We start from the raw sequence: 27578 nt of genomic DNA on the forward strand, positions 1-27578 counted from the left end.
ATGGCGTTTTTATCACTGTTTTCGACATACTATACTATGGCTTTTTCATCACTTTATTCTACATACTATATTATGGGTTTTTTATCACTTTTTTCAACACACTATACTATGGGTTTTTTATCACTTTTTTCGACATACTATACTATGGTGTTTTCATCACTGTTTTCTACATTCTATTCTTTTGCTGTTTTATCAGTTTTTTCGACATACTATACTATGGTCTTTTCTTCACTGTTTTCGAAATACTATACTATGGCTTTTTATTACTGTTTTCGACATACTATACTATGGCGTTTGTATCACTGTATTCGACATACTATACTATGGCTTTTTTATCACTGTTTTCGACATACTATACTATGGTTTTTTCATCACCTTTTTCGACATACTATGGCGTTTTTATCACTGTATTCCACATACTATACTATGGCGTTTTTATCACTGTTTTCGACATACTATACTATGGGTTTTTCATCACTTTATTCGACATAGTATACTATGGGTTTTTTATCACTTTTTTCGACGTGCTATACTATTGCTTTGTTATCACTTTTTTCGACATACTATACTATGGCTTTTTTATCACTGTACTCGACATACTATACTATGGCGTTTTTATCACTGTTTTCGTCATACTATCCTTTGGCGTTTTTATCACTTTTTTTGACATACTATACTATGGCTTTTTTATAACTTTTGTCTACATACTATACTATGGCTTTTTTATCAATTCATTCGACATACTATACTATGGCTTTTTTATCAATTCATTCGACATACTATACTAAGGCTTTTTTATCACTTTTTTCGACATACTATACTATGGTGTTTTTATCATTGTTTTCAACATACTATACTATGGTTTTTTTTATCACTTTTTTCGACATACTATACTATGGCTTTTTATTACTTTTTTTTTTACATACTATACTATGGCTTTTTTCAACATACTATATTATGGCTTTTTCATCACTTTTTTCGACATACTATACTATGCCGTTTTTATCACTTTTTTCTACATCCATACTATGGCTCTTTTATCACTTTTTTCTACATACTATACTATGGCTTTTTTCGACATACTATATTATGGCTTTTTCATCACTTTTTTCGACATACTTGCTATGTCTTTTTTCGACATACTATACTAAGGTTTTTTATCACTGTTTTCGACATACTATACTATGGGTGTTTTATCACTTTTTTCAACATTGGGCTGTTTTATCACTGTTTTCAACATACTATGCTATGGCTGTTTTATCAGTTTTTTCGACATACTATAATATGGCTTTTTTCGATATACTATACTATGGCTTTTCATCACTTTTCTCGACATACTGTACTATGGCTTTTTTCGACATACTATACTATGACTTTTTTATCACTTCATCTGACATACTATATTTATATTTATCAGTTTTTTCGACATACTATACTATGGCTTTTTTGACTATGGCTTTTTTTCAGCACTTTCAAAATGCTATGCTATGGCTTTTTTCGACATGCTATACCTTGACGTTTTTATGATTTTTCTCGATATAGTATGCTATTGCTTTTTTTCACTTTTTCGACATACTATTCTATGTCTTTTTTCAACATATTATAACATGTCTTATTTCGTCATACTATGGCTTTTTTTAATCACTTTTTTGACATACTATACTATGGCTTTTTTTAACATACTATAATATGTCTTCTTTCACTTTTTTGACATACTTATACTATGTCTTTTTATCACTTTTTCGACATTCTATAGTGATTTTCTAGATCAGGGCCCACTGCAGATGTAGACCTCTAAAGATATTTTTCTGGCAGAGTAACTTACCTTGGATGACATTTTCTTGATACCTTGTACAGAAACATGTAACGTGCAAACTCGTTTTGTCCAGGTGTCTTTCATGATATGCTGGGATTGGCTGAAGTCCGTTGTAACCTTTAAAAGATGAGCCATAGGTCTTTTCTGCTTTTTGTTAAGGCACATTTTGTGATACCGAAAAAATATTTAACTCAACCTAAATGAGTAATCTGTCTATGCACGGCTAAAAACCAGACTATTTTAGGTGGCTTCCTTGCATGAAGTGAAAATTACAACAACAACTCTTGGCATGTTAAAAGATTAGCAAGTCCGAGCTAGTTGTATGGAGATCGCACAACATATGATATTCCTTCATGTTCTGTTTTATGGGACCACCAGTTATGTCTCATGGATTCATGTTTGAAAAAGATATTGGGCATTAGACATCTTGTTCCCATAACAAAATGTTTAACTTTAATGGAGATTAATTTAACTCCCCTGTGGACACTTTGTCACTTTCCTTGTGAGAGAACACAGTCATTAAAAGTAAAACTAGAAAAAGCCTTAGATTAACTTGAACAATAAGACGATCTAAATTTGCAGGGCACATTTCTTTTTATGTATTTAATTTATTCTTAAAATATTTCATGATAGAAAATGTATGTAACTGACTCTAATACTGCAATGCTTCCTCTGCTTTCTTTCTCTCCTTGTTGTATTCGTCTCTGTCAGAGAGAGGCCAGATTTGTGCGAGAACAAACACAAGCACAAAAATAAATTAAGAGATCAAAACCCATAGAGAGGAAATGAGTCAGTATTCCACACCGTGTACAATACAATATCATAGCAAATTAGCAGATTTCAATGGCTTCCACTGACTACCATAGATTTACAATGTTCAGTTGGCTGCAGATCAGTCCTCAATAAATTGTGTCACTTTCCTTTTTTTCATTAATGGTTCTAATAGACAGTGACTTGTAGATGACCATGAAAAGAAAGCAGCTACTGAGGTGTGAACAGAAAACCTGGGACTACGAGCCAGCAGTAATGAGAACAACAGCATTTGTTCACATCCTACTAAACTGCCATTGTGACCACATTTTAAGTCCAATAAGCTTCTCTACAAAGGTACAACATATAAAACTGTTAAATATATAACTTTTTAGGGCCTTTCAAAATACATTTAATGACATTTCTTTACTCCTTTTCAGACTCAATAGCATTCATACTCTGTAGATATTCATCATCTCTTTGATATGATTTGCGCTCCTGGTCCGTGACCAACTTGACAATGCCTCTGCAAGCTTTCCCAACAGTAGCTACTGAAAAATGCAAATCAGATTTTTTTTTTCATACACAGTTATACATATGTAGTACCTATATCTCCAGTTCCAAAATACAGTGATGGGCTTAGTCTGAGAAAAAAATGTCTGGAAAGTTTTAAAAGTACTACGGTACATGTGCCACCGGACGGCAGGTTCGGTTTGCGTCGGTCCACGGGTGCACCATGTCTCTGTGGGGGCAGTCGTTGGTCGGTGGCGACACAAACGGCAAGTTCACAGTCTCTGTGTGTCTTTACCACATGGTCCACTCCGTCATTATGATCGTATTTGTTGTTTTGCTCTTTGGTCTATAAAAATATGGGAGGTTTACTCCAGCAGAAGGCCTATTCACAGCAGAGAGCGCTCAGTTAATTTTTTTAACAGCCTCATAAAGTGGTCCGCGAAGCAACAGCGTCCGGTCTGTAATGATCCCGTCTTTGCTCTGGAATTCCTGCTCTAGAGGCTAGGAGAGAGGTGTTGGAAAATCCTGTATTCAAAGCAGTTAGCCGTTTCAAACACAGTACTTCCGATGCGGCAAAAACCATTCATGGGATTTTTTAAAGAGTCCGATCCTCTGTGGCACGAGCAGGATAGTGAAGAGGAGGTGATCGCAACATTTTGACCCAACGACAGATAGCAGGAGGGAGCAGTCACAAATCCGGAGGGGCCAGTCACAGGAAATGGAAAGTGTTTTACAGCGAGTAGTTGTCCAGTGTCCAGGAGAAAGCTTGCTCCCTCAAACAGTCGCTCCCTGGTTTTCCGGTCTCTGGCTGTGTTATGAGACCTGTGAATCAACAAAAACACAGCAAACACGAGATGATTGTTTTAGCACAAAGTCATTGTCACAGTCTTCTTAGCTCGTAAAAGAAGTTAAATCATTTCTGAAGGTGTACATGAAAATGTAAGATGACATTTTCTTTCTCCTGCCTATAAATTGAGCAATTTATATGATAATATGATCACGTTCATGTTCTGTAATCTTACATGCAGCAGCTCAGTAGATCTTTTGTTTGGTCATTCGACATTTAGAATATTATACAATAATTGCACCTGCTCGCTCTCATAAGTATTCTTTCCTTGAGTATTTTCTCAACATTTTGGGAAATTTTCTTGCTGAGTGTTGGATGAAAGAATTGATACCACTCTCATGTCTGTCTGTTAACTATGAAGCCAGATGACAGTTAGCCTTGACTTAGAAATGGTGAAGCAGCTAGCCTGGCTCTGTCCTAAGGTAATAAAATCTAAGGTCTCTGTAGAAAAAACTAAGTGCTGCCTTTAACTGTTTCTAGGGCTGGCAAAATTGGGCAAAAATGACAGTTGAATATTCCTTCTAAAAAACGTATAGGTTTGAATATCTATTTTTGCACATTATGTCCACAAGAGGGCAAACAGATACGACAGACATACCAAGTTGTATAGGTATGTTTATTTCAGCATAAACGTGTATTTTAAAAGGAACTACACACCTACACCAACAAAAAACAATATTGTCCTAAACCGTAAAACTTAATTTAGAGACGGTAGACCTCTCTCTAGAGCGTGCAAGAGGCAGGACATGACATGAATCACAGGGCGGGGTTCCTAATTTGGTGATAAGCAACAAAGTCATTTTGGCGTCAGCCCTGACTGAAAGAAGTTCCCGAAACTTGTCGCCTCTCCAGTTAGACATTTTGTAAGGAGCAGCGGCCCAGGTGAGAATGCACGAGTCAGACAGGTGCGGTAGTTCCATGTTGCTGTTTTTTACAATTTGAATATGAATATTTGTTGAATTCTTTTGCTGGCTATAGCTTCATATTTAACAGACTGATAATAATATCAATCTTCTATTCTTTCTCTCGGCAAGAGAGCAAATTTCAAAGCAAAATGTTGAACAATTCTTTTAAAAGAAAGAAAAACTACTATTAATGGGAGAATCATTGCATATACTGTGTGTTGCTATAAGCCTTGTGTATACCCATTCCTCCTTACCAAATGGAGGTGTTAATTACAGCACTCGTAATACAGAATCGTTAAAAAACAAACAAAAAAACTCAACAGCTTACTCTCTGTCAAATCGAATGTTGTGTCTCGCATTGCACAGGCTGAGAAACAATAAATCTACCAACAGAAAGACACATTTGGAAGCCTCCTCGCCATCTGGCCCCCGCCAGTCACACAGCCAACTTGATAGAGGCGCCGATGCCTTCCAAGACTGCTGAAGTTTAATTCATAATAATGAACTCTTCATGATTTCACAAATTGGCATGAAAGGGGCAGGTGCTGGATGGAGTACTAGCATGTATCACAGATGACAATGTCTGATGCTTTGGGAATAATAAACATCTCAATGTGCTCGGGGCTTAATAGAGAATGTCATGGTTTTGTTGGAACTGGGGCATGAAATGACCCAGAGGTATAACAGCTTAAAGCAGGGGCATGACTGTGCTAAGTGCTCGACTGTGACCGCAGCCCAAACAGGTGTTTAATCCCAGTGTAAACACACTTCCTTATCTTGATGCCTACTAGTGGGCACATTGAGATTACAGCAGCACCGAATGGTCAAGGCATCACTGCTCAGTAACGTTGTAGAAATTAGGGCTGCACGATGAAAGGAAAATGTGCAATATTAATTGCGATAAATAAACAGATATTAAAGTGTACTGAGGTTTGCCTTTCTGCTGCTCAGTATTCTGCTAAAATACAACAAATGGCTTGTCAAATTTAAAACAATTGAAAGGAAATCATTTCCAACATTTTATTGAACATATTGAACATTGATTTGAATCGAAAAGGCACCACTAAAAAAACAATAAAGTGCAGTTTTCTATTGATATTTTCTTTCAACTAACACAAAAACTGGGAGTGTATTCCGCAATATGTCGAAGCCTTTCACGGTATGTATATTGTGCCAGGTGATATCGCAATGGCGACAAAAAAACGATATATTGTGTGCCGCCCTAGAAGAAATGTTGAGAGGAATGGAATGCAAATTAATTTAAATAGAAGCCTAGGCATAGAGACAGTCTTGTTTTATGTAAGTCAGTGTCTACCATGGTCATTTTGTTATATTCTCTCTATGTTCCTTTCCCTTTTTCTCACACCCACACTGTGGCAAATGGTTCCCCATAAATCTCACACACAAATCTCATCTCAGGGAAATGCAAGCCTTCTATTAAAAAGAGGAACGAATGTCAGATGAATATGAGATGAATTTGCCCTATGAATAAAATTCACAGTCCCTAGGTGATTATTTCCTCGGGTTTATCAGGAAACGGCCACATTACTCTATTTTATATCTTATAACAGCGAGAGAATATTTTTACATTCTTGCGACATAGGAATGCAGAGTTGAGCGAAATGTGACGCAGCGACCGTCCGGCTGTTGAACACATAGACAAACTGTGAGTACAGTGGGGTCTGGCTATCCAAACAAGACCGGAAGAGAATTCGACTTTGAGAGTAAGACTGATAACTGCTGCAGGTGTCATAGTAACAGAAGGGGACAGAATCCATCTGTGTCAATGTCCAATTTGTGCAATCTTCTCTTGTTTTGGAGCTGGTAGGCAATCCACTCAATACATATTAATACGTACCCAGCAGCATTCTATCGAGGACAAGGAAAGCATTAAACGTTAGATTTCAGGGGCGGTACTTAGAGCTTCCTGTCTCCGGGAACAGCTGAAATGCTCCGATGTATACATGAGCATGCATTTGTGCTGGCTTTATATGCATTTTGCAAGTGCATGCAGCCACATCTGTTGGGAGCTAAAGGAAATTATACACAATACATATGGAGTCGCTCTCCGCCTGGGAGTTAAAGGGAATGCAACGGAACACATGGCCCCGGCTTGACATTTCCTCTCTGCGTGAACTCTCCCTGACTCCCTTCAAAATGTCACAGCGCTGTGACCCACAGTGAACGTGTGAATGGGCATGCATGAGGGAAAAACTATCTGCGTTGCCTTTCCACACTCTTTTGGGATGTAAATAATGCTGAATCTCAGGACTATGTTGATGTATGATTGAATTGGATGATTTTGTACAATCGCCAGAAGCCATGCTACACCCTGAAGAAGGCGAGGCGGTGCCGAAACATCAGCTAATGGAAACGTCTTTTCTGCTCATCAACTACTTGTTTCTAATACCTGATCCTGCCCTCGCTGTTTTATGTTAAGCCCCGCGCAGCCGAGCACGCTTCCGTTTGGATCGGAGCACGGAAGCTGCACAATAGCCCGCTCGATGAATATTCATAAGTGAACTTGTAGGTTAGAAATGATCCACAGGTTAATAAGGGATGGGAAATCGCTAATTACATGCTGTGAAGTCGTATAATGCCTGAAGCAGACGCTGAGATCAAAATACACGAACATGTATGCACGGGCCTCCAGACACGAGGCCCCATTCCACATTAAGAGAGAGTTCAAAGCTATCTGGGGTGTTATGTCATTATCAACCATTTCATACTGCATTTCTTTTGAACATCAAAGCAAACACAGTTCACTATCTGCATTCTACAATATGATCAGAACTTGAATGCTCAAGAGGGAACATTAGAACAGATTTCACATCGCGTTTTTACCCGAAAGGAAGAAGTCACTGAAAATGACAGAAAATGTCACGGATTCGTTTTAGATACAAACAACTTGATATGGTCACCCATGTCCTTTAATACACTGTAATTTATAGATTATATCTGTTCATGCACTCTAAGCTACTGTATTGCATGCCACTGCACGACATCAATGATTGCAGGCAATATGGTATTGTTTTCCTTTGTACAGCACATTATGGGATCAAATGTTTAAATTAAATCTTAGATTGCCTTTTCCGTTAGTAAATAGACAATAATCCTTTATTCGGTGCACTGTGAGAGGATCTGAGTTCACAGCATGCAGTCCACCCCGTGTCTATTTATAGTTTAAATCTACTAAAGACTTACTGTCTGGCCTGAAAAGCAGCCGGATCAGATTTGTTTCTCGAAAGCGAATCATAACATTGGGCCATAAATGCTGACAATATTGACCGAGAGAAGAGCCTGGTTTTTAGAAACTCTATGAGACTGGGCATTTTTATGACTTTGGCCACATCCCTTTTATCGCACTGTACACAAAATTTACTACATGCTTACTCTCTGTTTCCCAATGACATGCATTAATATCTGTCTGGCGCCTTGTTTTATTTCAGTGCACAGACGCCATATGACACAATACTTTAAAGACAACGTACAAGGCATGCCAATAAAGCAGAGCAAAAACGAGCTGGAAATAAACTGATGGGTTTTACTGGTATTGCAGCACACATGGATTTTCTGTGGTTAAACGCACACCAGGGACCTGGCGAGCTTATGGAAAAATGAGTAAGCCAAATGAAGGCATCAAACAAGCAGACGGTTGTTTAAATTGTATCGGGATTTATGTGTGTGCTGTGCTTGCGTTTGTGTCTGCACTTCCTGTTGTTTGCATGTTATGCTAAAGCCGGAGGATAATGCGATGATGTTCATCAGATTCAGAAACTCATTTTACCCAGTTTCATCAACCCTGCGGCATAATAAAAATGTATTCTGGACAAACTGCATATAGCAGTGAAGGTGAATAAAATGACTATCACTTACTATTTTTTAAATCACAAAACTGAATTTTAAAATAGACAATTGGCTATGAATAACGCTTTCCAGGTGCAAAACTAGCTTCATTATAAGAACTTGAGTCATAATGGGGATGTGGCTTTCTGTTGTACCTTGCTGCCTCCATGAGGCCCTCGGTGCTCTGTAACTGCTTGTGTTGCTTCCTGCCTTTGCGGGACCAGGGTTTGGGTGGAGTTGTTGTGATGATGGTGGTGGTAGTGGTGGTAGGGTGGTGTTGGCAGATGGTTTTTGGCTGTCTGTCAAGGGGTCATCAATGCTCTCCATAGTGCAAGAGTGTCGAAGGGGACTCTTGTCACGTCATAGAGCCTGGGGGGAGAGAGGGAGAGGGGAAGGCGGCATGGTTATCAAGCTCACAACGAGGATGCAGTGTTTTATTTTTTACTAGATTTAGACACAGTCACAGCACTACCATCACCATTATCAATTTGCCTCACTAAAGTATCTTGAAAACGTGCCTGCTTGGCTTTCTACAAACCCGATGAGCTGTGCTGTGCTTGTGTGTCGCAAGGAAACAGTTCTGTACACATTAACTCTAGAAGTGTGGGAGCAAAACAGGGTCTGATTCTGTGTAACAGTAGCCCATATGGAAGCAAATTACAGAGAGGCCTTGCGTTTTCCCAGTGATTTGTTTTAAAATGGCCATTGACTTGTTAAAGTCAAATAAAAGTGAAATAAAATGGCAATACAATAAATCATTAATTCATTAAAAAATCATTATTTAAAAAAGAAATGTAATTTTCTAATACACTTATTGTTAAGCATAATAAACCTCTGTTTTATAGCCGTGCCAACAGCGTCCTCCACTTTGGACCTCACTAAAATATTTTATGACATTTGGTACAGACATTAATGGTTCCCTGATGAGAAATCCTAATCACTGTGATCCCCTGACTCTTCCTTTAGCGCCATACTTGGAAAAAAACAAACATTTGTCTCATACTATGACCAAATACATGCAAAAGGACATTCCCATCAGTCTCAGCTGTACTTTGTGTTCAGTTCATAATTGGCAAATGCTAACATGCTAAACTAAAATACTTAACCTTCTAATGTCACATTTAGCTCAAAGTACAGCAGTGCACCACAAGTACAGCCTCACAATTCTGCTAGCATGGCTGTAGACTCTTGTTATGTGCTTAATTAGCATCACTGTCCAATAGAAACCAAGTATCAACATTTTGGGGTGTGGGGGGGGGTGGTTAATACATAATTTAAAAACTAAAAAATGCATTGTCACAAAGCTTAAAACTGCTGTTTTTCTTAGCTCCAGAGAAGTTGACGTGACAGGCAGATACATGATTTTTAGCAGCAACAACATTCTGTATTTACTCCTGTGTGTGCACAGTGCGAGCACAAGCCAGCAAGCGCTCCCTGCTTTACGTAATCAATTACCTTTTTTTGGCCACATGGAAATAGCTGAAATTCTGAAACTTGGCAAAGTAATACACTAAGGGGTGCTTTCATTTGCTAGCAAAGGCTTGTGGTTTCAGAAACACTGCTCACTTAGCCGACCGATCCCACAAGCTCATAAGGCTGTTACTAAGAACCTAAAAAGGCGGACTTTCTCACTCTTTTTGTAGTCACACTCTCTTTAGTAACAGACCCAATGTCTAGCCCAGCTTCCCAAAATGGAGGTTTCGGTATTTTTAAAAGCTGAGATGATGTGCTGACTTGGCTCTCTGTAGAAAGAAGCTGGCAGACACAGCTAATGGTTAGCCGCAACAGGGTCTCTTTTTCTTTCTCCCTTTCTCCGTTTCTCTCTTAGTCTGTCTGGGGTGGCCAAGCAGCTGTCTTCTTAGTGGTGATTCTGTTCAACCCACTGTTGGATGTGACTGGAGGGCCCAGAGGGATCAATTACCAAGGCCAGTACCGACCCAGAACCGCAGAGGGGGGCGTGGTGATGGTGGGGCTTTGGGGGATCCCATCAGGCCCAGCCTGAACCGGATCCACAGAGAGACTGAGAGTAAGAAACAGAAAGGCAGTGATGGGAGAGGAGGTGGGGGCAAAGTGTGAGTGTGTGTGTGTGTGTGTGTGTGTTTGGGGGGAGACTCAGCCCTTTCATACTGCCGAACACATGCTGTCACTGGCAGATGTATAAATGTGTAAATACTGTGGAAGCTTACAGGGAAACACAAACTGCCCGGGGGATTGTCATGTGTAAACTGCAGCCTTTGTAGAAAAATTCTGTTTGTGTGAGGATGAAAACAGCCTTAATCTCCATGCATATACATAGCAACACACACACGGTCTGTATGTTGACTCTTACCCTCTCCCACAGAGTACCTTCCAGAGTGTATAAAATATGCAAATGGTCTCATAGTGTCATTATACTCATGCTCAAACATGTGTCCTTATCTGTATTCCTTTCCCTTTTTCTCTCAGAAAGTCTTGATTACAGTAATCACAGACTTTCTCTCAGGAGTTGCCACTTCTGTTCGTAGCACTCTGTTCACAACCTAAATACCCCAATCAGGACCAACCTAATGGAACGTAAGATTAAGACCTAGTTACACATTTAAGGATCTTTAGTCATTTAGATTGTTACGGTTTCTACATTTCGAGTCACTGTGTCTTATAATGTCTGAAAATGAGGGTGTGCTGTATCAAGTACAGCACACAACAAGAACAGTGGATGCATTTGGCTGAATTTCGGGGTAACAAATGCTTTTGCTGTGTATTCATATTTTGAAAACATTGGCTAAAGCATGTGTAATCTGTTGGATGATATACTGTATAAACAGAATGGCAGAAATGAGAAAAAGTATCTTGACTGAGTTTGTGCAACTTTAACTTAGTGGGAGCAAAAATACAACTTTTGACTTAACAAGCACTGAAAGATAACAAGAGCCACTGCTTGATGCGTACCAACTGACTAAAATAATGTTTTACGATGCTGTACGTCTGACTGGCCCAAATCTCTTCCTCTGTCTTTCACTAACACTGCCTCTCCGTCTCTTTTTTTTTTTTTTTTTTTTTTTTATTGTTCGTCTTATCGGGCTGTCACAAAAGCCGGCAGATAACCCGAGGTGATTCCGTTTTCTCCTCTAATGGCGCACTCACTCACTCTGCCTCTTTCTCGCCGAGCTCCCCGCGTCGGCGCATGCAGAGAGAGATAGCTCCTTGCGCTGTTTCATCTGCCGGTCTAAAATGGTGGAGGGCAAAACCCCTAAATAATACATAGATTTACAATCAGTCCGAAAGATCTTCCTAATCCTTCCTGTTTTTTCACAAACACACCCCCCCCCCCAAAAAGTGGACTCGTTTTTATAACGTGAACTAGAGCCCTGCTGTTGTTTTTTTTTTATCCCGCTCCCGGTGGATTACTGACCATTGTATTCACTTCACTTATTGTAGAACGTGTTGTTGGCTGTGGTTTGTTTTGCTCAGGTTGTTTTATTTCGTTTCGTTTCGTTTCCCTGTCTTTTAACGCACTCTAATAGATTTCATTTTAAAGTCCCTGTTGATTGTATCCCTCATGTCGCTGTAGGGGAAAGGGGCGGGGCACAGTGCCCTGGGAAAGAAGTAAGAGAGAGGGAGTAGAGGAGTGTTAATACAGCGGTTGGCTGGTGTTTAACTGGATGCACCATGTGCGTTGCTGATTTTCTCATGAAACCTAGCTAGGCGAACCTAGCTAGTCGGTTACAGCACTGATCAGGAGCAGCGCTCCTAAATCCCAGGACCCGCTGTCTGTCTGTGTATTTTTGGACCGCCCGCTCCCAGCCGCAGCCCCTGTTAAAACTGCCCGCTCCCGCGAGATTTGTTTTGGGTCCCGCGGGATCCCAATCCCAATGCAGTCCTCTAACGTGAACCTTTTACAAGGTTCGGAAATATGCACATGGCGACGACATAAACAGTATGATATAATGCTAGGGACTGAACTAGTTAGCCCTAGTATTACAGTACGTACAGTAAAATGTAATTTAAATAGATGATTTGAATGCTCTATATAAAAATATACTTGGATAAGCAACACAGTGTTTAGATGTATGCTTTATAGTTTGTTTTTTCAAAGAGTTTGCTTAATTTTTACAAGAGCAAAAGGGGCCTAGTTACGGTTGCTAAACTATGATGAGACACTTGCTATTCAGGTTCAGGGTTTAGTAAATGGTCAATTGCCAGAACATTTGAACATTTGTTATGTTTTGACAGATCTCTTCGGGCCAGTATTTCTGTAAGTGATTATCATTTTTATGCCCATATGGGTTGCCATAAAGCATGCTTTTTGGCAGACATCCGCTTTTATGTACTCAGGTAAAACAAGAAAATAAAATAAAGTGGTTACTGATGGACGTGCAGCTGAGTGTCCATGTGCATTTTATTGTTTCGTTAATGCAGTTAAGTGAACCCAAGGAGCTCATTTATAGTCTTAGAACTTGATATGGTTCATCTGAGGAATTCCATTTATTGTTAGGTCAATCCTTTAGAGGAGAAACTTGTCGCTGTATTAGCGAGACTTTTGATACTGAAATGAATTATGTGCTACGGCTTCACAAGTGCACCTCTGTTTGATATGTGTCCTTTTCGGCTGCGGTTGACGTGCGCTGCTAATAAAAGAAACCTCGCTCAAAACGTCACTGTCACCAATAAGCAATGTACATATCAATCTTCATACGTTTCTTCTGGAGCCGGCCCTAGAAAAATCCATTTGCGTTTTTTTATTGACAGGAACAACATGTACTCTCCAACGCAGGGTCAGACTAAGATGAATGCATGGAGAGAAGAGGGACAGAGACGAGGGGAGAACAAGTGATAGACGGGGGGAGAAAATGTGAAAAAGAAGATAGCTAGTGAAAGTGAAAAAGACTGAGGAGTCAAGCAGAGAGAAAACAGGTATGCGAGTAAGTTATTTTTAAACGGAAGCACATCAAATGGTGGCCGCTGAGAGGTAGAGGGAAAATGCACAGCATACATCTAATCTGCCTTCCAACCCGTACAGAGCCGTGTTGCCGACTAAACGTAGAGAAGAGGTCAGCAATGTCACCGTGGACAACAACAATCTCCCGCTGTTTGACAGAGAAAACAAACTCTCAAACATTTGACATATACACGCAAACCGCCTCCTGACATTTATCCAAAATAGCCCTTTATGGGGCTATGGGGCTGAGTCAGATTGACTTGGCTTAGTCAAATGCCCAGAGGGACATGTCTGTTTGTCTGCATTGATGTTTTTCGCACAAACACCTGAAAGACAGGTCGGACATGCTCACTGGACTGTGTACAGCCCAGCAGTCATCCTTTGGCGATATCGGGGCGGGTGCAGTTTGGGTTTAACCTTGGAAAGCCTTAGGGAAGGGGCCATTTGTTCAAAGTTAACTAAAGGGATGCTAAGGAGTAAATTGTGTGTTGTGTTTTTGCCTGTCATTCTCCCTTGGGTCAGCAGATAACAAGAGGTTTATGTAATTTTTGCTTTGGAGAATTGCCCCTTTAATGCATTCTGGGCAATTTTAGGTTACACGCATGGTTGTGAAGTAAAATCTAAAAAGACTTTCCTCAACTTGCCTGAAATTAAAGAGAGCGGTCACATTAGGACATTTCTTCCATCACATGAATAAATATGTTTAGAAGAATTTTAAAAAAATGACCCCAAGTCTGCATGTTGCCAGTTATTAGAATCCTTGACAGTGAAAGCTGCTTAAACAGACAGACAGAAACACACACACACACACACACACACACACACACACACACACACACACACACACACACACACACACACACACAACACACACACACACAACACACACAACACACACACACACACAACACACACAGGCACAGATGAGTGCTCATAGCTGTCCAGCCATTTGACTAGCTGTCACCGAGTAGCCAATGAAGCAAGCAAGAAATACCTGTCACGTCTTACATATTGTCAGTCTAAGCCTATGAGAGGTACATTGACTGACGTCCTAAGCAGGATATGAAATGTGCATGTAGGCCAAAGCATATAGGGCCACCCTTTGCGGGACAGCAGGGACAAACATTCATAACTCTGAATATGCAAATAGTTGAAAACATCAGTAAGAGCATGTTAACAAAAACGTAAGAATGTGCATGCATCGCATCTATTAGCCTTCCAATGCAACGTGACCTCCGCATTTGCATACTCAACCCCCTCCAACACAACACTAGCTCTTATATCTGTCAAACATAACAAATGGATTCAGCTATATGTTGCCTATGGGTGTGCGTGTGTGTGTGTGTGTGTGTGTGTGTGTGTGTGTGTGTGTGCGTGTGGGCTATCTGCCTGCCCAGATAACAAATTACAATGTAGGTGGAACATGTCATGGCTGTCACCTTAGTCTCCACAACCAGGTATATTCAGGTTGGTGTCAGGCCGCTGAGAGACTCAAAACACAGTAAGAGCACAGAGGCAGCAGCTGACTGATAACAAACCATATCATCTGGGTTTAGCATTTAGTGTGTGCATCTGCTACGTGTTTGTTCGGCTGCATGTATGCGTCTTTCAGCAGGGAGGCATAAACAAGTTAGTCAGCTGATGACTAAATCATGGAAGATGCATTAATGATGCCCCACCGGTTCTTAGCGTTCACCCATTGACATTCAAACATAGGGCAGCTGTGTTGTGTAACACATTTCTCAACTGAAACCTCTTTAATTGCTACAGTATATACTGCAAAGTAACAGTGTTTAAGTCTCTTGTAATGCAGTGGGAGGATGGAAAGCGGTAGGAAGGTGTGTGTATGTGTGTGTGTGTGTGTGTGTGTGTGTGTGTGTGTGTTGGAGGTGAAGTGGAGAGGAGGCTGCTTGGAGAGCTGGAGATAGGGTTTGAAGGACAAACTTGAATGAATGGGCGGCATCTTAGCGAATTCAAGTGGTGGCTCCCCATCTGCTGCCATCATTAACATTAAGAACGTCCCTAATTCAAGCTAATTGCTGGTGACGAGGAAGTAAACAAAACCGAGTACAGTTTGTGTAGATGAGCAGAAGACGAGGAGGGCGGGAGAGAAACATTTTGAAGGGATTGTGAAGTGAATGCCCAATTGGTTTTCTTGCTGCTATCAATGTACTTGTGGCTGGCAGTGTGCAAGCTGTTCCAAAGTTACAGTGTGTATATATATATGGCAACAGTTGGAGACGAGGCTCAAAGATGCAATCAAGAAGTAGCAGCAATAATGGTACATTTAAATTTTCTTGTATTACCCAAGAATCTCCAGAGTAGGTTGTTTAAAGCTGCACTAGCCAATACTTTAATATTAACAATGTCCAAGGACTATGTGTAATGTTAAAAGGGTGTCACCCTTAGTGACTCTGTAGTTCCCTTTGGTTCAAGAATTTTAAGCGTCTCAGCTCGTAGTTTTGGTTTATGGCCCAACACCTTTCAGTGAAACACCTCAAATAAACCCACAAATGCTACCTGCCACATTTTCCATGGGATTTGGTGGAGCCCAAAACATAGCTAAAAGAGGAGTGATTATTGGACTTACATCCGTTGGGTGGCCAAAAACATGAATCCAAATGAATGCTTTGTTGCTCCGTGTCTGCACTGCTACGTATATGTAAATAAGCAAGTGTTTGCTAACTTGTTTGCCACATCAACTTTAAAAGGTGATAATCTGTAATAGCAATTTGACTCAGTGTCAATCTAAACTTTGCTAGCATTAGCTTACATTAGCCACCATTAGCTACTGTACATACCAGACCAAGTGAGGCTGTAGCAGCAAAACCCATGAGTGTACTGAATTGAGTAAGGGTGCCTTTTATTGCTTACAATTTAAACTATTTATTTATGAGAGGCAGACTGTGTTTCTTTCATCTTTTTAAAAGGAACTTAATCTAGCTTTAAGTAGATGAACAAAGTATTCAACTGATTAAAAGTTTTGCAGTCTCTAAGTACACACTGCCATGGCAGGCAGTCTGAGAATGAAAATGTTCCAAATCAAATAAGTCTATCACAAAAATCACCACAAAAGCAGTAGCTGAAAACAGCATTTGAAATGTAAATTGACTGCATTTATATAGCGCTTTTCTAGTCTTAAAGACACAATTACGTATACACTGGTGGCCGAGGCAGCCATGCCACCTGCTCATCAGATGAACATTCATGCACGTTCACACCGATGGCGCAGCATCAGGAGCAATCTGTCATGCCTAAGGACACTTCAATATGTAAAGGGATGGAACCACCGACCTTCCCGATTAGTAGACAACCGCTCTACCACCTGACCCACAGCTGGCCCTAAAATAAGCTTTTATATGTGCCTGTAAATGAGAGCTCTTTATGGGGGCCAATACTCAAAAGTGTTTTTATTATCCGGTATAATGAGTCAGTTTGTTGAAATGGCCTCTAACTAATGTTTGGCAAGCAAAACTGTCTAAGCATTACCAGAGATTACAGAAAATGTGTCATTTATGATTTACACCACAATTGATTTTCTATTCAAATACTTCATTTTCAGCTCTTATAGTCATGTTGTTCTCAGTGCCACTGGTTTGTGTAGCCTGGGGTGTAAAAGAGAACCTGAACTCACCGTGGTGGTTTTGACTCGGCCTCCAGGCTGTGTACAAGTCCAGCCAGATTTATTGACTAACAGGTCACAGCCTTCATCCTCCAAGCATGGCACCATCTCACACCACTGCTTTTTCCGAACAATACCAGCTGCAGAGAACACAGGAAAAGAGAGAAAGAACGATTAGAGAGGTTAGAAAAATAGCAGGAATAAACAGATAAATGGGAAGTGCTAGAGAGAGGCGAATGCCGAGATGTAACGTTTAAAATAGAGAGAGTGGGTTGAGGGATGACAGATGGAGTTAGACAGATATGGGCAAACACGATGGAAAATGATGGAAAAGGGGAGATTTGAGAAAAATTTTGAAATACATTTAAATGGAGTGAAAAAAGATGGAAGGATGTAGAAGGGTGGATTGGAGAAGAGATGAGCGATGCAGGTGGATGAAGAGCAATGAAGTAAAGATACAATTGAGAGATATGGGAGCAGGGGATGACAGGGAAAGATGAGGGAAAGATGGAGAGAATCAGACAGATGGAGAGAGCTGTGATCAGTCAGGTAAATAAAATCAAACATTGCAAATGAGATTAAGCAGGTTTACAGCCTTGCATTCTGCGAAATTTTAAACAAAAAAATATTTGGTAGCTTCTACTACAAGGGACAACAAAGATTTTATATTGGCTACAGTTTTGTGAGTGAATTTGCAGCTGCATCTTTCAATTTAACAATTTTTTTTCTACACTGTTAGTGTGGGGAGGATGCACACTGCCATGTGATTCCTACTTTACACCCAAGCTTCTTTTTACCTGACAGCAAGGAGTTTGTGCACTTACTGTACTCTGCTGTTCTTTAAGATGCCTGTCCCTCCAAAAAAGCATTTCAAACCAATCAGCTGCTAAAGCAAGCACAATGACAATACCTCTTACTGCAACTAGTGAATGTTACTCAATGAATTATCAATGAGCATTTGAAAAAGATGTCAAATGATCACAAATTTACATTAAATCTGTGCCTCTAATAACATATCAGCACAAGAGCAAATAATACCAGCCAGAATGAAGGCGCAACTCAAAATATAAAAATAATCCCCTTGCCACTTCCAAAACATTAAAAGGTACTGTGTGGAAATTAATTTTTTGTAAACAAATATCATTTTGCTTTATGTAAACTCAACAGAGTTCATGAAAATAATGGCTGTTGATGGAAAAAGACAGAAAGAAAAAGGGAACATGAAGTTAAGGGTCATTATTTAAGTGGTGTAATGAGGTGCTTTTTCTTGTAATAAGAAACACCTCTAAAGATAAAGTGCCTAATACCAGCCATGTGTCTCGGGTTGGCTCACAATGTTCAGTAATTGCATTTAAAAGGATTCAAGAATAAAAAGAAAACAACACATGACCACTTAAGTATGTAAATCAGAAAAAGAAATGAGATGAACTGAGATACAAGGTGAGAAAATGAAGACAAAGTACAGAATAAGCATATCTGGATAACATTCTTGACCATTACATAATATGTGCAAGATAAAGGAAGACAGATGGATTTAATCTCATATTCGTATGCATTTATGGATGGAAAATAGCATTCTTTAATGGATAACACAGTAAAACCCAGAATGAATTATAGGGCATACATACATCATTTTATCTTTGCCATGGCGTTCATGGTATGCTGGCTCTCTTATACAGCATGTTGGAATTGTGCTCAGCTCCATATCTATAAATTTGCTCTAAGGGCATCTTCAGTAGCTGTCATAACCTCACATGTAGATCATCAGTGAGCACCGTACCAAATGCTAATATCTGTTCACCATGATCAATATCTTTAAATCAATCAATCCATGAAATGTGTATACCTTCTCAAGCACCACATGGCTAAATAATGAAAGTACTATAAACTGTGTCAGCACAGTAAAGAGTAAGCTTGAAATTGACACAGTTACAATGTAAAGCATTATTATTGTTGAGTGCATTTTGCTGACATGCTACTTGAGGTTCAATTGCTTGTAGTTTGCCTCAAGGCTAGCTGCAAAAAAACAATCTAAAAACATGTGCGACTTGAATTTTCACTTCAGGGACAAAGTTACATGTGTGGAACAATGCCATTTCAAAATAGCTCAAACATCTGAAATTGAATAAGGGTGTCAGCAGTATTTTTTTTCCCTTGTAGATGAGCTATACTACACAACTTTGCACTCTGCAAAGCATATATAACCCTATTCCCCTGCCAGTTCCTGACAGATAGATTTCAAAATGTATTGCTATGGACGTCATACAGTTTACTCATTAAGCCAATCGAATAGAGAGATCTGTCCGCTTTCCAAAATCAAAAAATCTGAAAAGCGTGCTTAGTTCATGCAGCTACTTGCCAGGTGGGTGGGGGTGAGAAAGTAGGCATTAGTTGAGTTTATCTTTTTTTTTTTTTATTCCTCACAACTACTTCCGTCACTTTTCATGTGTACAATAGATTGCAACATCATGAACACTTTTGAGGATTGCCCGATAGTGTGTCGTTATCCTTATTTGAACTATTATTGAGTCTCGCGCCTCTTACACCACCTTCAAGTGTTTGAAACAACGATAAGAACATTTTCCATCAGATGTGGTTAAACAACATCTTACAAACTAGTTTGTTTCAAGTATACCCTGGCCATAACACCTTTCTCTGACTAGATTGTCCCCACAGGTGTACCTCAGGGATGCGTTCTATCTCCCCTGCATTTCTCCATACACAGAAATGATGTGCATTGTCAGCCTTCTAAGACCCCAAAGGTCACAAGGAGCAGTGTTGAGAATACAGAATGAGGGTAAATAGAATAGCTCCTACCTACAGAACAAGGTAATCAACACTAAAGGGCAGGGAAAGAAGCTGGTCACTGGCAACAGTAAATGAAAACTGAAAACAAATTTGACCATAGATCACTGACTAAGCACGTTCTTATGTCATCATTTCATGATATGAAAGATCACAATCAAGCAAAACAAGTGAACCAAGGCAGACTCCAACTGCAGTACCAATCTACAATCAAAAAAGCAATCCAGTTTTTCAATGACCCCACCCATCCTCTGAATTAGCATACCAGATGCTGCCTTCAAGCCAAACACTTAAAGTTCCAAGTTCAAGACATCCTTTATTCCATTCACTGTGCCTATTTTCAACAAGCGTCTTTCATTACTTCCCCTCTAACACCCATGCATGCTATGACTCCCCGAGCCCTCATCTTACCCTTTTTAAAATTGATCACATATTCATGATTTTAAATTTGTCTTTTCTGTGGTCATGTCCTGATGTGTTGTGTAAAGTATGCCAGTGCCAAAGACACATTTCCATTTTATGTAAATCTAAAGGACAAGAAAGTGTTCTGAATCTGCATCTACAACCAGCTGTACCTCAGTAGCAGTAAGTTTAGTGTTAGGGGAGAGGGGGTGTAAAGCATGCTTCATAAATGAAAAAGGGAAGCAAGAGAGCAGAAGAGAAAATTAGAGGACATATTGAAAACGCACCATTTGCTGAGGTGAAAGGAAAAACCTTGTCAGTTGTAATAGCCCAAGGTTTGGCTGTGTTCTCAAGATTTTTTTTCCCTCCTTTTCTTATTTAATCCATTACTGTGAATTTATCACATTGTCAGCAAGGTCACTTATACAATTCTCTAACCGGTTTTGTTTCGCTTCTAAATTACCATCCAGTGGGGTGACCCTCAGCTGATGAAGATGTATAGCGGCGTCAGGTAAATAATATTAATGAGGGAACGAATGCTGTTATGTGTGTGTACAAGTGCTCCTCTCTGCATGTGTGTTAGAGATGTCATTTTTTACAGAAAGAACGATAAAACAGCTCTATCGGTGATGACTCAGTTCTCAGTATTTTACTTCTGCTGTACCTTGAACGCAGCTGTTCCCCAGTACTAAAACAAATGTTTCTACATTTTCATCTTCTACATCCACACTCCCACGTTAAACAAGCATCATGTTGCTGCTGTTGAGACCTAAAAGATTACAGTTGTGTAGGTTTAATGATTTAAAATGTAACCGCACAGACATCTCATGTTGACAGAACACATTTCCACATTTGTCCTATTGACGAATATAAAGTTATAACAATTATAGCACACGACTTGAAGCTGCTATAATCTATTTTTATAGCAATAATGAATCGAATGGTGATGGGTAGTGTGAAAGGTTTGTTTGTTGTGACAAATCTCCAAATAATTACCATCCAGGTGATCATTTGTTAATTACAGCTTGTTGCGCTGAAGTGGCAAGAAAAAATGATCAAATAATGCAGGCTCCAACTCCTGTATTCTGAAATGAAAGCTTTTATTAGCACCCTAGCTTGATTTTGTCATTGCAAAACAATGATTTAATGATTTTAAAAGGAATACTCCAACAAAAAAAGCATCAAACACTCACACCTGTAGATTTAAAAGGTGGCGCCGAAAAAATAAAACATTGTAGCTTGCTCCTTTGTGTCCTACTGTCTTGGATTCATAGTAGTAACAAAGGATTCCAAGTGACCCAGTTTCACAGTGAAATAAAAGTATCAAAATCCAAAGAAACATCTTTAACTACTTCTGCAGCATAATCCACTTCTTTGCTATCCATCTGTAGTTCCCCAACACTCATATTTCCACCAAATCATGGCTAAATGACGTGGCTAAAACAGATAAAAACTGTGAATGTAGCCATATTTTGGCATAGTTGGGCTTTGACATACAGCTATGGTGGTTCTACGTTGAAGCTCATATCCAAATTTGTTCAACATACCCAAAACGTAAAGAACTAGCTCACACAACAGTGTGAAAAAAAAACTATTAGCTTCAACAGATTGTAAAGCTACTATTTGTTGCAGGATTACGACTCTACCAGTCAAACTATTTTATTCTCACCATTTTTTTTCTTCTTCTATCAATTCAAAGTATCTTTATATTGCTTCCGAGCTTCATGGCCAGATTGTGTGATTGTAAATGCAGCAGCCTATATGTTGAATTCCCACATTTTGAAAGATCACACAGACTAGTTCAATAACTGTGATTTACCATGTGAGCAATCAGAAACCTTAAAGACAAGTTAGGACACAGCCCTCATCTGTCACATAAGGATTCGCGTCACTAACTAAACTCATCTCCCAGCAACATCTTGGCTGATAGTGACACTCTGTTACCGTTCAACCATATCACTAGTATGAGGGCAGTGGCTTGTGTTGAAACTCATAAGATTCAAGGTTGATATGAAATAGAAACATCCCTTAAACATGCACCCACACATGCAGGCAGCCAGGCACAAACACACCAGTGAGCACAGGCGTGGACAGAAATAAACACACACAGGTTTAATGCTATGTTAAAGGGAAGGTATCAGCCGTGGTTTCATCAGCGGGAGATAAGAAGGAGAGAGGAAGAGAACATTATTACACCCTCCCTTGGACACACCAAATGGTAGATCACACTCATGTCAACAGCCAGCATCTTGGCCTAATAAATTCTATCTAATGCAATGCCAAGCCTGAGATGGCAGGAGAAAGATACGTGTGTGTGCGCGTGTGTGTGTGCGTGTGTCTGTGTGCATGTGTGAAGATAGTAAGAAAGCAGACAAGAAAGACAGAAAGTAGACCTAAATACAGATCAGATATGGTATAATAATTGCAGTGCAGCACTCTTCAAGAGATGGTGCTAAGATAAGAAGACGTGCTAAGACAATTACAAACTACAGATCAGATGTGGCCTGGGCAGGTAGCAGAGTTAACAGCATGTCAAGGGCTACTGATGTTGGACACCAGATAAGTTGGAATGTTGGGACAGTCCTTACCGCAGCGGCTCGGGTTCGACTCCAACCCTTTGCTGCATGTTATCCCCTATCTCTCTCCCCTTTCCTGTCAAAATCCGCAGCTGTTTAGGTTTTGTTTTTGTGTCACATTAGTTAGTGTGGTGGTGCACAACACTCTGTATGCCTGTGTGATTCTGTGCAAGGACTGAACTGCTTTCTGCTATCACTCCTTATTCACTACAATGAGCTGGGGGCAAAATGGGGCTCTCAAACACACACTCGCATACACTTACACACATAAACCTAATACACACAAGCATTCACATGCATTTTCTTTCTGTTATTTGTCAAATTGTTGCCATTTCTGCCCACCTTTGCTCATCATGATGCACAGGCCTCTCCGTGCCCAGTAATGGCAAGTCAAATAGCCTTTTAAGCAAATGAACGGTCTTCATTTCACAAATCTTTTTCACCGAATTATCCCTCTATGTAGTTCTTCTTGCTATAAATGTGCACGTCCCTGTAGCAGATTCTACTATTCGTGGTTGCTTTTATTCTGCACAACACATCATTTCAATTGGTGGGAATAAGGATGTCAGCTAAGTAACAGAAAAGCTACAACACGCACATGCACACTAATGTACAACCAACATTTGCAATCTACATTATGAAAACACACCCACAGAGAAGCACACACGCAGAATAATCTCTTTGCGGACATGTCAGGCAACAAAGTCAAACAAAAGACGGCTTGAAAAAGCCAACTGAGTGCCATTAAGACTCCGAGATCTGCTTTCATCATGGAAATCCCCTCCCATGTCTCCGTTTACAATGGATCTACTATCTGGATAATTAACTGTACTATCTGACCTGCCGTGGCAGGCAGACGTTTCCCTAAACCTGAATCGAGCCTGGCAGGAATTAGGAGGAAGCTCAGAGGAATGTGAGAGGAAAAACCCTATGCAAAGAAATAAATCCCTGCACTTTGTAATTAGCCACCAGCTCTCTACCCCCTTTCCTCTTAGCTCATCTCAGCTAATTTCCCCTTGTCTCCGACTCCCTCAACCACTATTTTCTCCTTCTGTACTCTGTCTGCCCTCTATTTCTACCCTTACCCTCTTCATCTTGTTTACCCTCTTCTGTTTTTCTCTCTTCACCTCTTTTTCTTTCCTACCCATGCTTGTTCCTTTCCAGTCTATTGCATTGCCTGAATTTCATAAGATTATTCCACCCGTTTGGCGGCCTTGATGAGTATCTGCACACTAAAAGCTGTCAAGCCCCTTTTTAAAAAGCCCAAGGTTTTTTTGGTGAAGTAAATTTGTGTCCCAAATAGCTCCTCTGCACTCATGAAACTTCAAGAGGCAGAGATAATGAGATAGCATGCTGACTGACATTTCCAGACCTCAGCCCTGTGTCTGTGTGCATGCATGTATGCCTGTGTGGGTGTCTCCAGTGGTTTGTGTGTGTGTGTGTGTGCATAAGGGAGTCACTAATAATATTTTGCCCATGCACCATGAATATAATATATATGGTAAAAAAACAAAAACAAATCAGTACATGTTATATGCCTCCTTTATGTATCTATGCTATTTTTAAAACTTTGATATTTCATTTTGATAAAAATGAAGAAAAAGGAAACAGAAGCTTTGCAGTGATATTCATGGCTCAAATTTTCCAAAACGGAGAACTGCTTCTTCGAAATTGTTTGTGCTTAATGAACATAATCAATGTGAAAAAGGGTATTGCTTTACAACTGGGTTCAGTTTAACAGGAAAGACTGAAATTAGAGTTCTCAGTTGAATTAATGTTAAAGTCTGCAACAGATAATTGCTCTCTTTCTGCCTCTCTTTATATCCCTTTCTTCTTTTTTCCTTCCTTCTTTCTTTCATCCTTGATAAATGAAAATGCTAGAATTTGTCGTATTAGTTTGCTTCATTCTAACAAGATAAATATTTCACTGTTTCAATGTTACTCCTGAAGGAATAGTTTGCAGAAAGTTAGATGATACGATTGGTATCATTCTGTCCCTTAAGTATGAACACACAGGACACCGTTTGCCTAGCTTAGCATAAAGACTGGAAACAGTGGAAACAACTAGCCTGGCTCCTTCTAAAGGTAACAAAATCTGCCAATCAGAACCTCTAAAGCTCACTTATTAACACATTTTAGTTTCTCCCTGTTTCCAGTCTTTTTCTGCTAAGCTAAAGGGCTAGCTTCATGTTGAGAGCGTTATCGATCTTCTCGTCTAACTCTTGGAAAGAAAGCGAATACAAAAGGTCAACTGATTCTTTAAAAATCTGCTTTTCGTGCAACATCTTTGTGGCAAATTTCACCAGAATACAGGCCTGTTTTAGAAGAAACTTTTACACTCTACAACCTAGCGGAAATTCTTGCTGATTCCTTTTTCTCAAGAGTGAAACAAAAAAAGGTTTTACATTAGGATATGTAATTACCAATATTTGAGTCTGTGATAACATTTCACATAGTGTAAATACTAATATTGATTGCCACTATCAATATTCCTATACTTTCTTTATCTGCTCAAAATAATTTTGTGTGGTTAACGTCTTCATTCACTTTGGAATTCCAATTCTAATATCTTTCAAAATATACAGATTGATACATATTGATTACACATTTTATTGTGAAAAACCTGAGAGTCATGCCATAACAAGTCTCCCTTTCCAAATTTCTACACCGAAGTCCACATTGCTGCCTTCAGCTACATCCTCCTTTGCCTGCATACTATTTATGCTAGGTGCCATCGTGGTGCATACCTGGCAGGTTTTGTGGCGTGCCATTGCCCCAGGCCTGTTTTTCTTCAGTGTGTGTGTGTGTGTGTGTGTGTGTGTGTGTGTGTGTGTGTATACAGGCCACCAGGTACTGCTGATATCGTTCATTCGCAGATGTGCTCTGACATTTTCTCACAGCTGAACGCCAAGAGCAACCCCTGATTTGTGGACGTAGACACACACACACACACACACACACACACACACACACACACACACACATACATGTGCCTTCCACAAGAGAAACACACACAAAGAAGGAGAGCCCAAAGGCACTGTGAGCCAGAGGAGGAAATTTCGGTGTGAACAGGAGTCTGTGGAAAAGAGATTGTTTTACACCAGTGTCTACAGAGACACCAGTACATCAGCAGTGAATAGTAAACCCTTGACATCTGAAAGCAGCTGGCGAACACAAATTTACCTATTACATACTCAGATACAGAAAAAAATATTTGCATTAAATTGCTTTTTCATCCATGTGATTTTGGGTTTATTGATTAACATATTAATGTAATAGAAAAATCAAAATCAAAACTTAAAGTTAGAAGGCAAATATCACAATCTATGCCCAATATGATACAAAAAGGATCAGGAACTCACACAATACACGCCAAGCTGCTTATCCATCAAAAACATAAAATAAAACCCCCACAGAATTCAGACGGGGGCCTAAAGGACCAATTCTGCCTGAAGTCTGGACTGAAGTCAGTGTTAGGGTTTTCAGTTTTGGCCGGTAAAAAAATAAGATGTTATGGGAATGAAATGGGAGACGGTATACAGTAGAAGTTAAAACAGAAGTTACAGATGTCAAGAGGTTTTTTCAAGCTAAAACGGGGAACTAAGCTGCACTTTAAAACTTGAGATAGTACAACAAAAAGTTGCTTCATTTTAACACGGAGCACATAATGGATTGCAAAACTAAAGTGAACACTTCAGCCCATCACCATATCATTACTATCTTCAGTTCTTTTTATCTATCTCCACCTCTTGGAGACTGCCCTGCGTGCTGTGCCAAGACTGAACTGTCTGTCAGGGGCAACTTATAATAAGCACAAAAAAAAGAAGAAGAAAAAACTGTTTGCTTATACTGCCATTATCAGCAGCTGAGTGAACAAGTCGTAAACAACACAAGGAGCGAGGAAATGTTACAAATGGACTTGCACAGCAGCATGAGAGTATGGTGCTGTAATGATGGGTTCTGATGACAGTTGTTACCGTGATGTGGCCGACGGTAATGAAAGTGACTACGTTGAAGTTGATGATAAATGACATAGTGACATACTTAGACTAAAGTGCAACAATGCCTTCAGGCTGCAAACCAAAATAAACACACTGATGTAATTAGTTCCTATAGTATGCCTTCTGTTAACTCAAGTGTGTATTGACGTATGAGTGAGGTGAGTGTGTGCCGGTGTGTTAATGTAAGCTAATGCATGCTCCTGGATGCACGTGAGCACGCATTAGTGTCCGTTGATAAAGAGTTTGTACAGCTGGTGGAAGCCCGGACCCTCAAGACACCCCTTCTCTTTCCTGGATGTTGATGATTCTTGTCTATTTAGCCTTATTGACCTCTACATCCTAACTAATCCGCCTTAAATTATGCATAACCTTTTACTTGGCAGAGCTCCCCATAAATCTGTTTATTCCCTGTTTGCTCCCTTACAAAGCCCGCTAAACAAATTCCATTAAGCAAAACAGCAGTACAGCATGAATGATAATTCAACTCAGTACAGTCCCCAAAGCAGATAAGAGCATAATCATTGCTGTTATGTGTAAGGCAGCTTATAAAAGACTATTCGGTTTCACTCAAATCTGG

General features: G+C 39.8%; 1 protein-coding gene across 2 annotated transcripts in view; it reads right to left on the reverse strand.

The window, feature by feature from the left end:
• Nucleotides 1-2404: 2404 nt before the first annotated feature.
• Nucleotides 2405-27578, reverse strand: part of tafa5a (TAFA chemokine like family member 5a) — a 147426-nt gene continuing 122252 nt past the window's right edge. For both annotated transcript variants that reach the window (XM_039792281.1, XM_039792282.1), the window contains exons 3-5: nt 17230-17357; nt 8833-9046; nt 2405-3901 (exon numbers count right to left, since the gene is read on the reverse strand). In XM_039792281.1, coding sequence (XP_039648215.1) covers nt 9038-9046; nt 17230-17357 — 137 coding nt within the window. In that variant the 3' untranslated portion in view covers nt 2405-3901; nt 8833-9037. The remainder of the gene's footprint in view (nt 3902-8832; nt 9047-17229; nt 17358-27578) is intronic.

Source organism: Perca fluviatilis, chromosome 23, assembly GCF_010015445.1.
Source record: "Perca fluviatilis chromosome 23, GENO_Pfluv_1.0, whole genome shotgun sequence".
Lineage (NCBI taxonomy): Eukaryota > Metazoa > Chordata > Actinopteri > Perciformes > Percidae > Perca > Perca fluviatilis.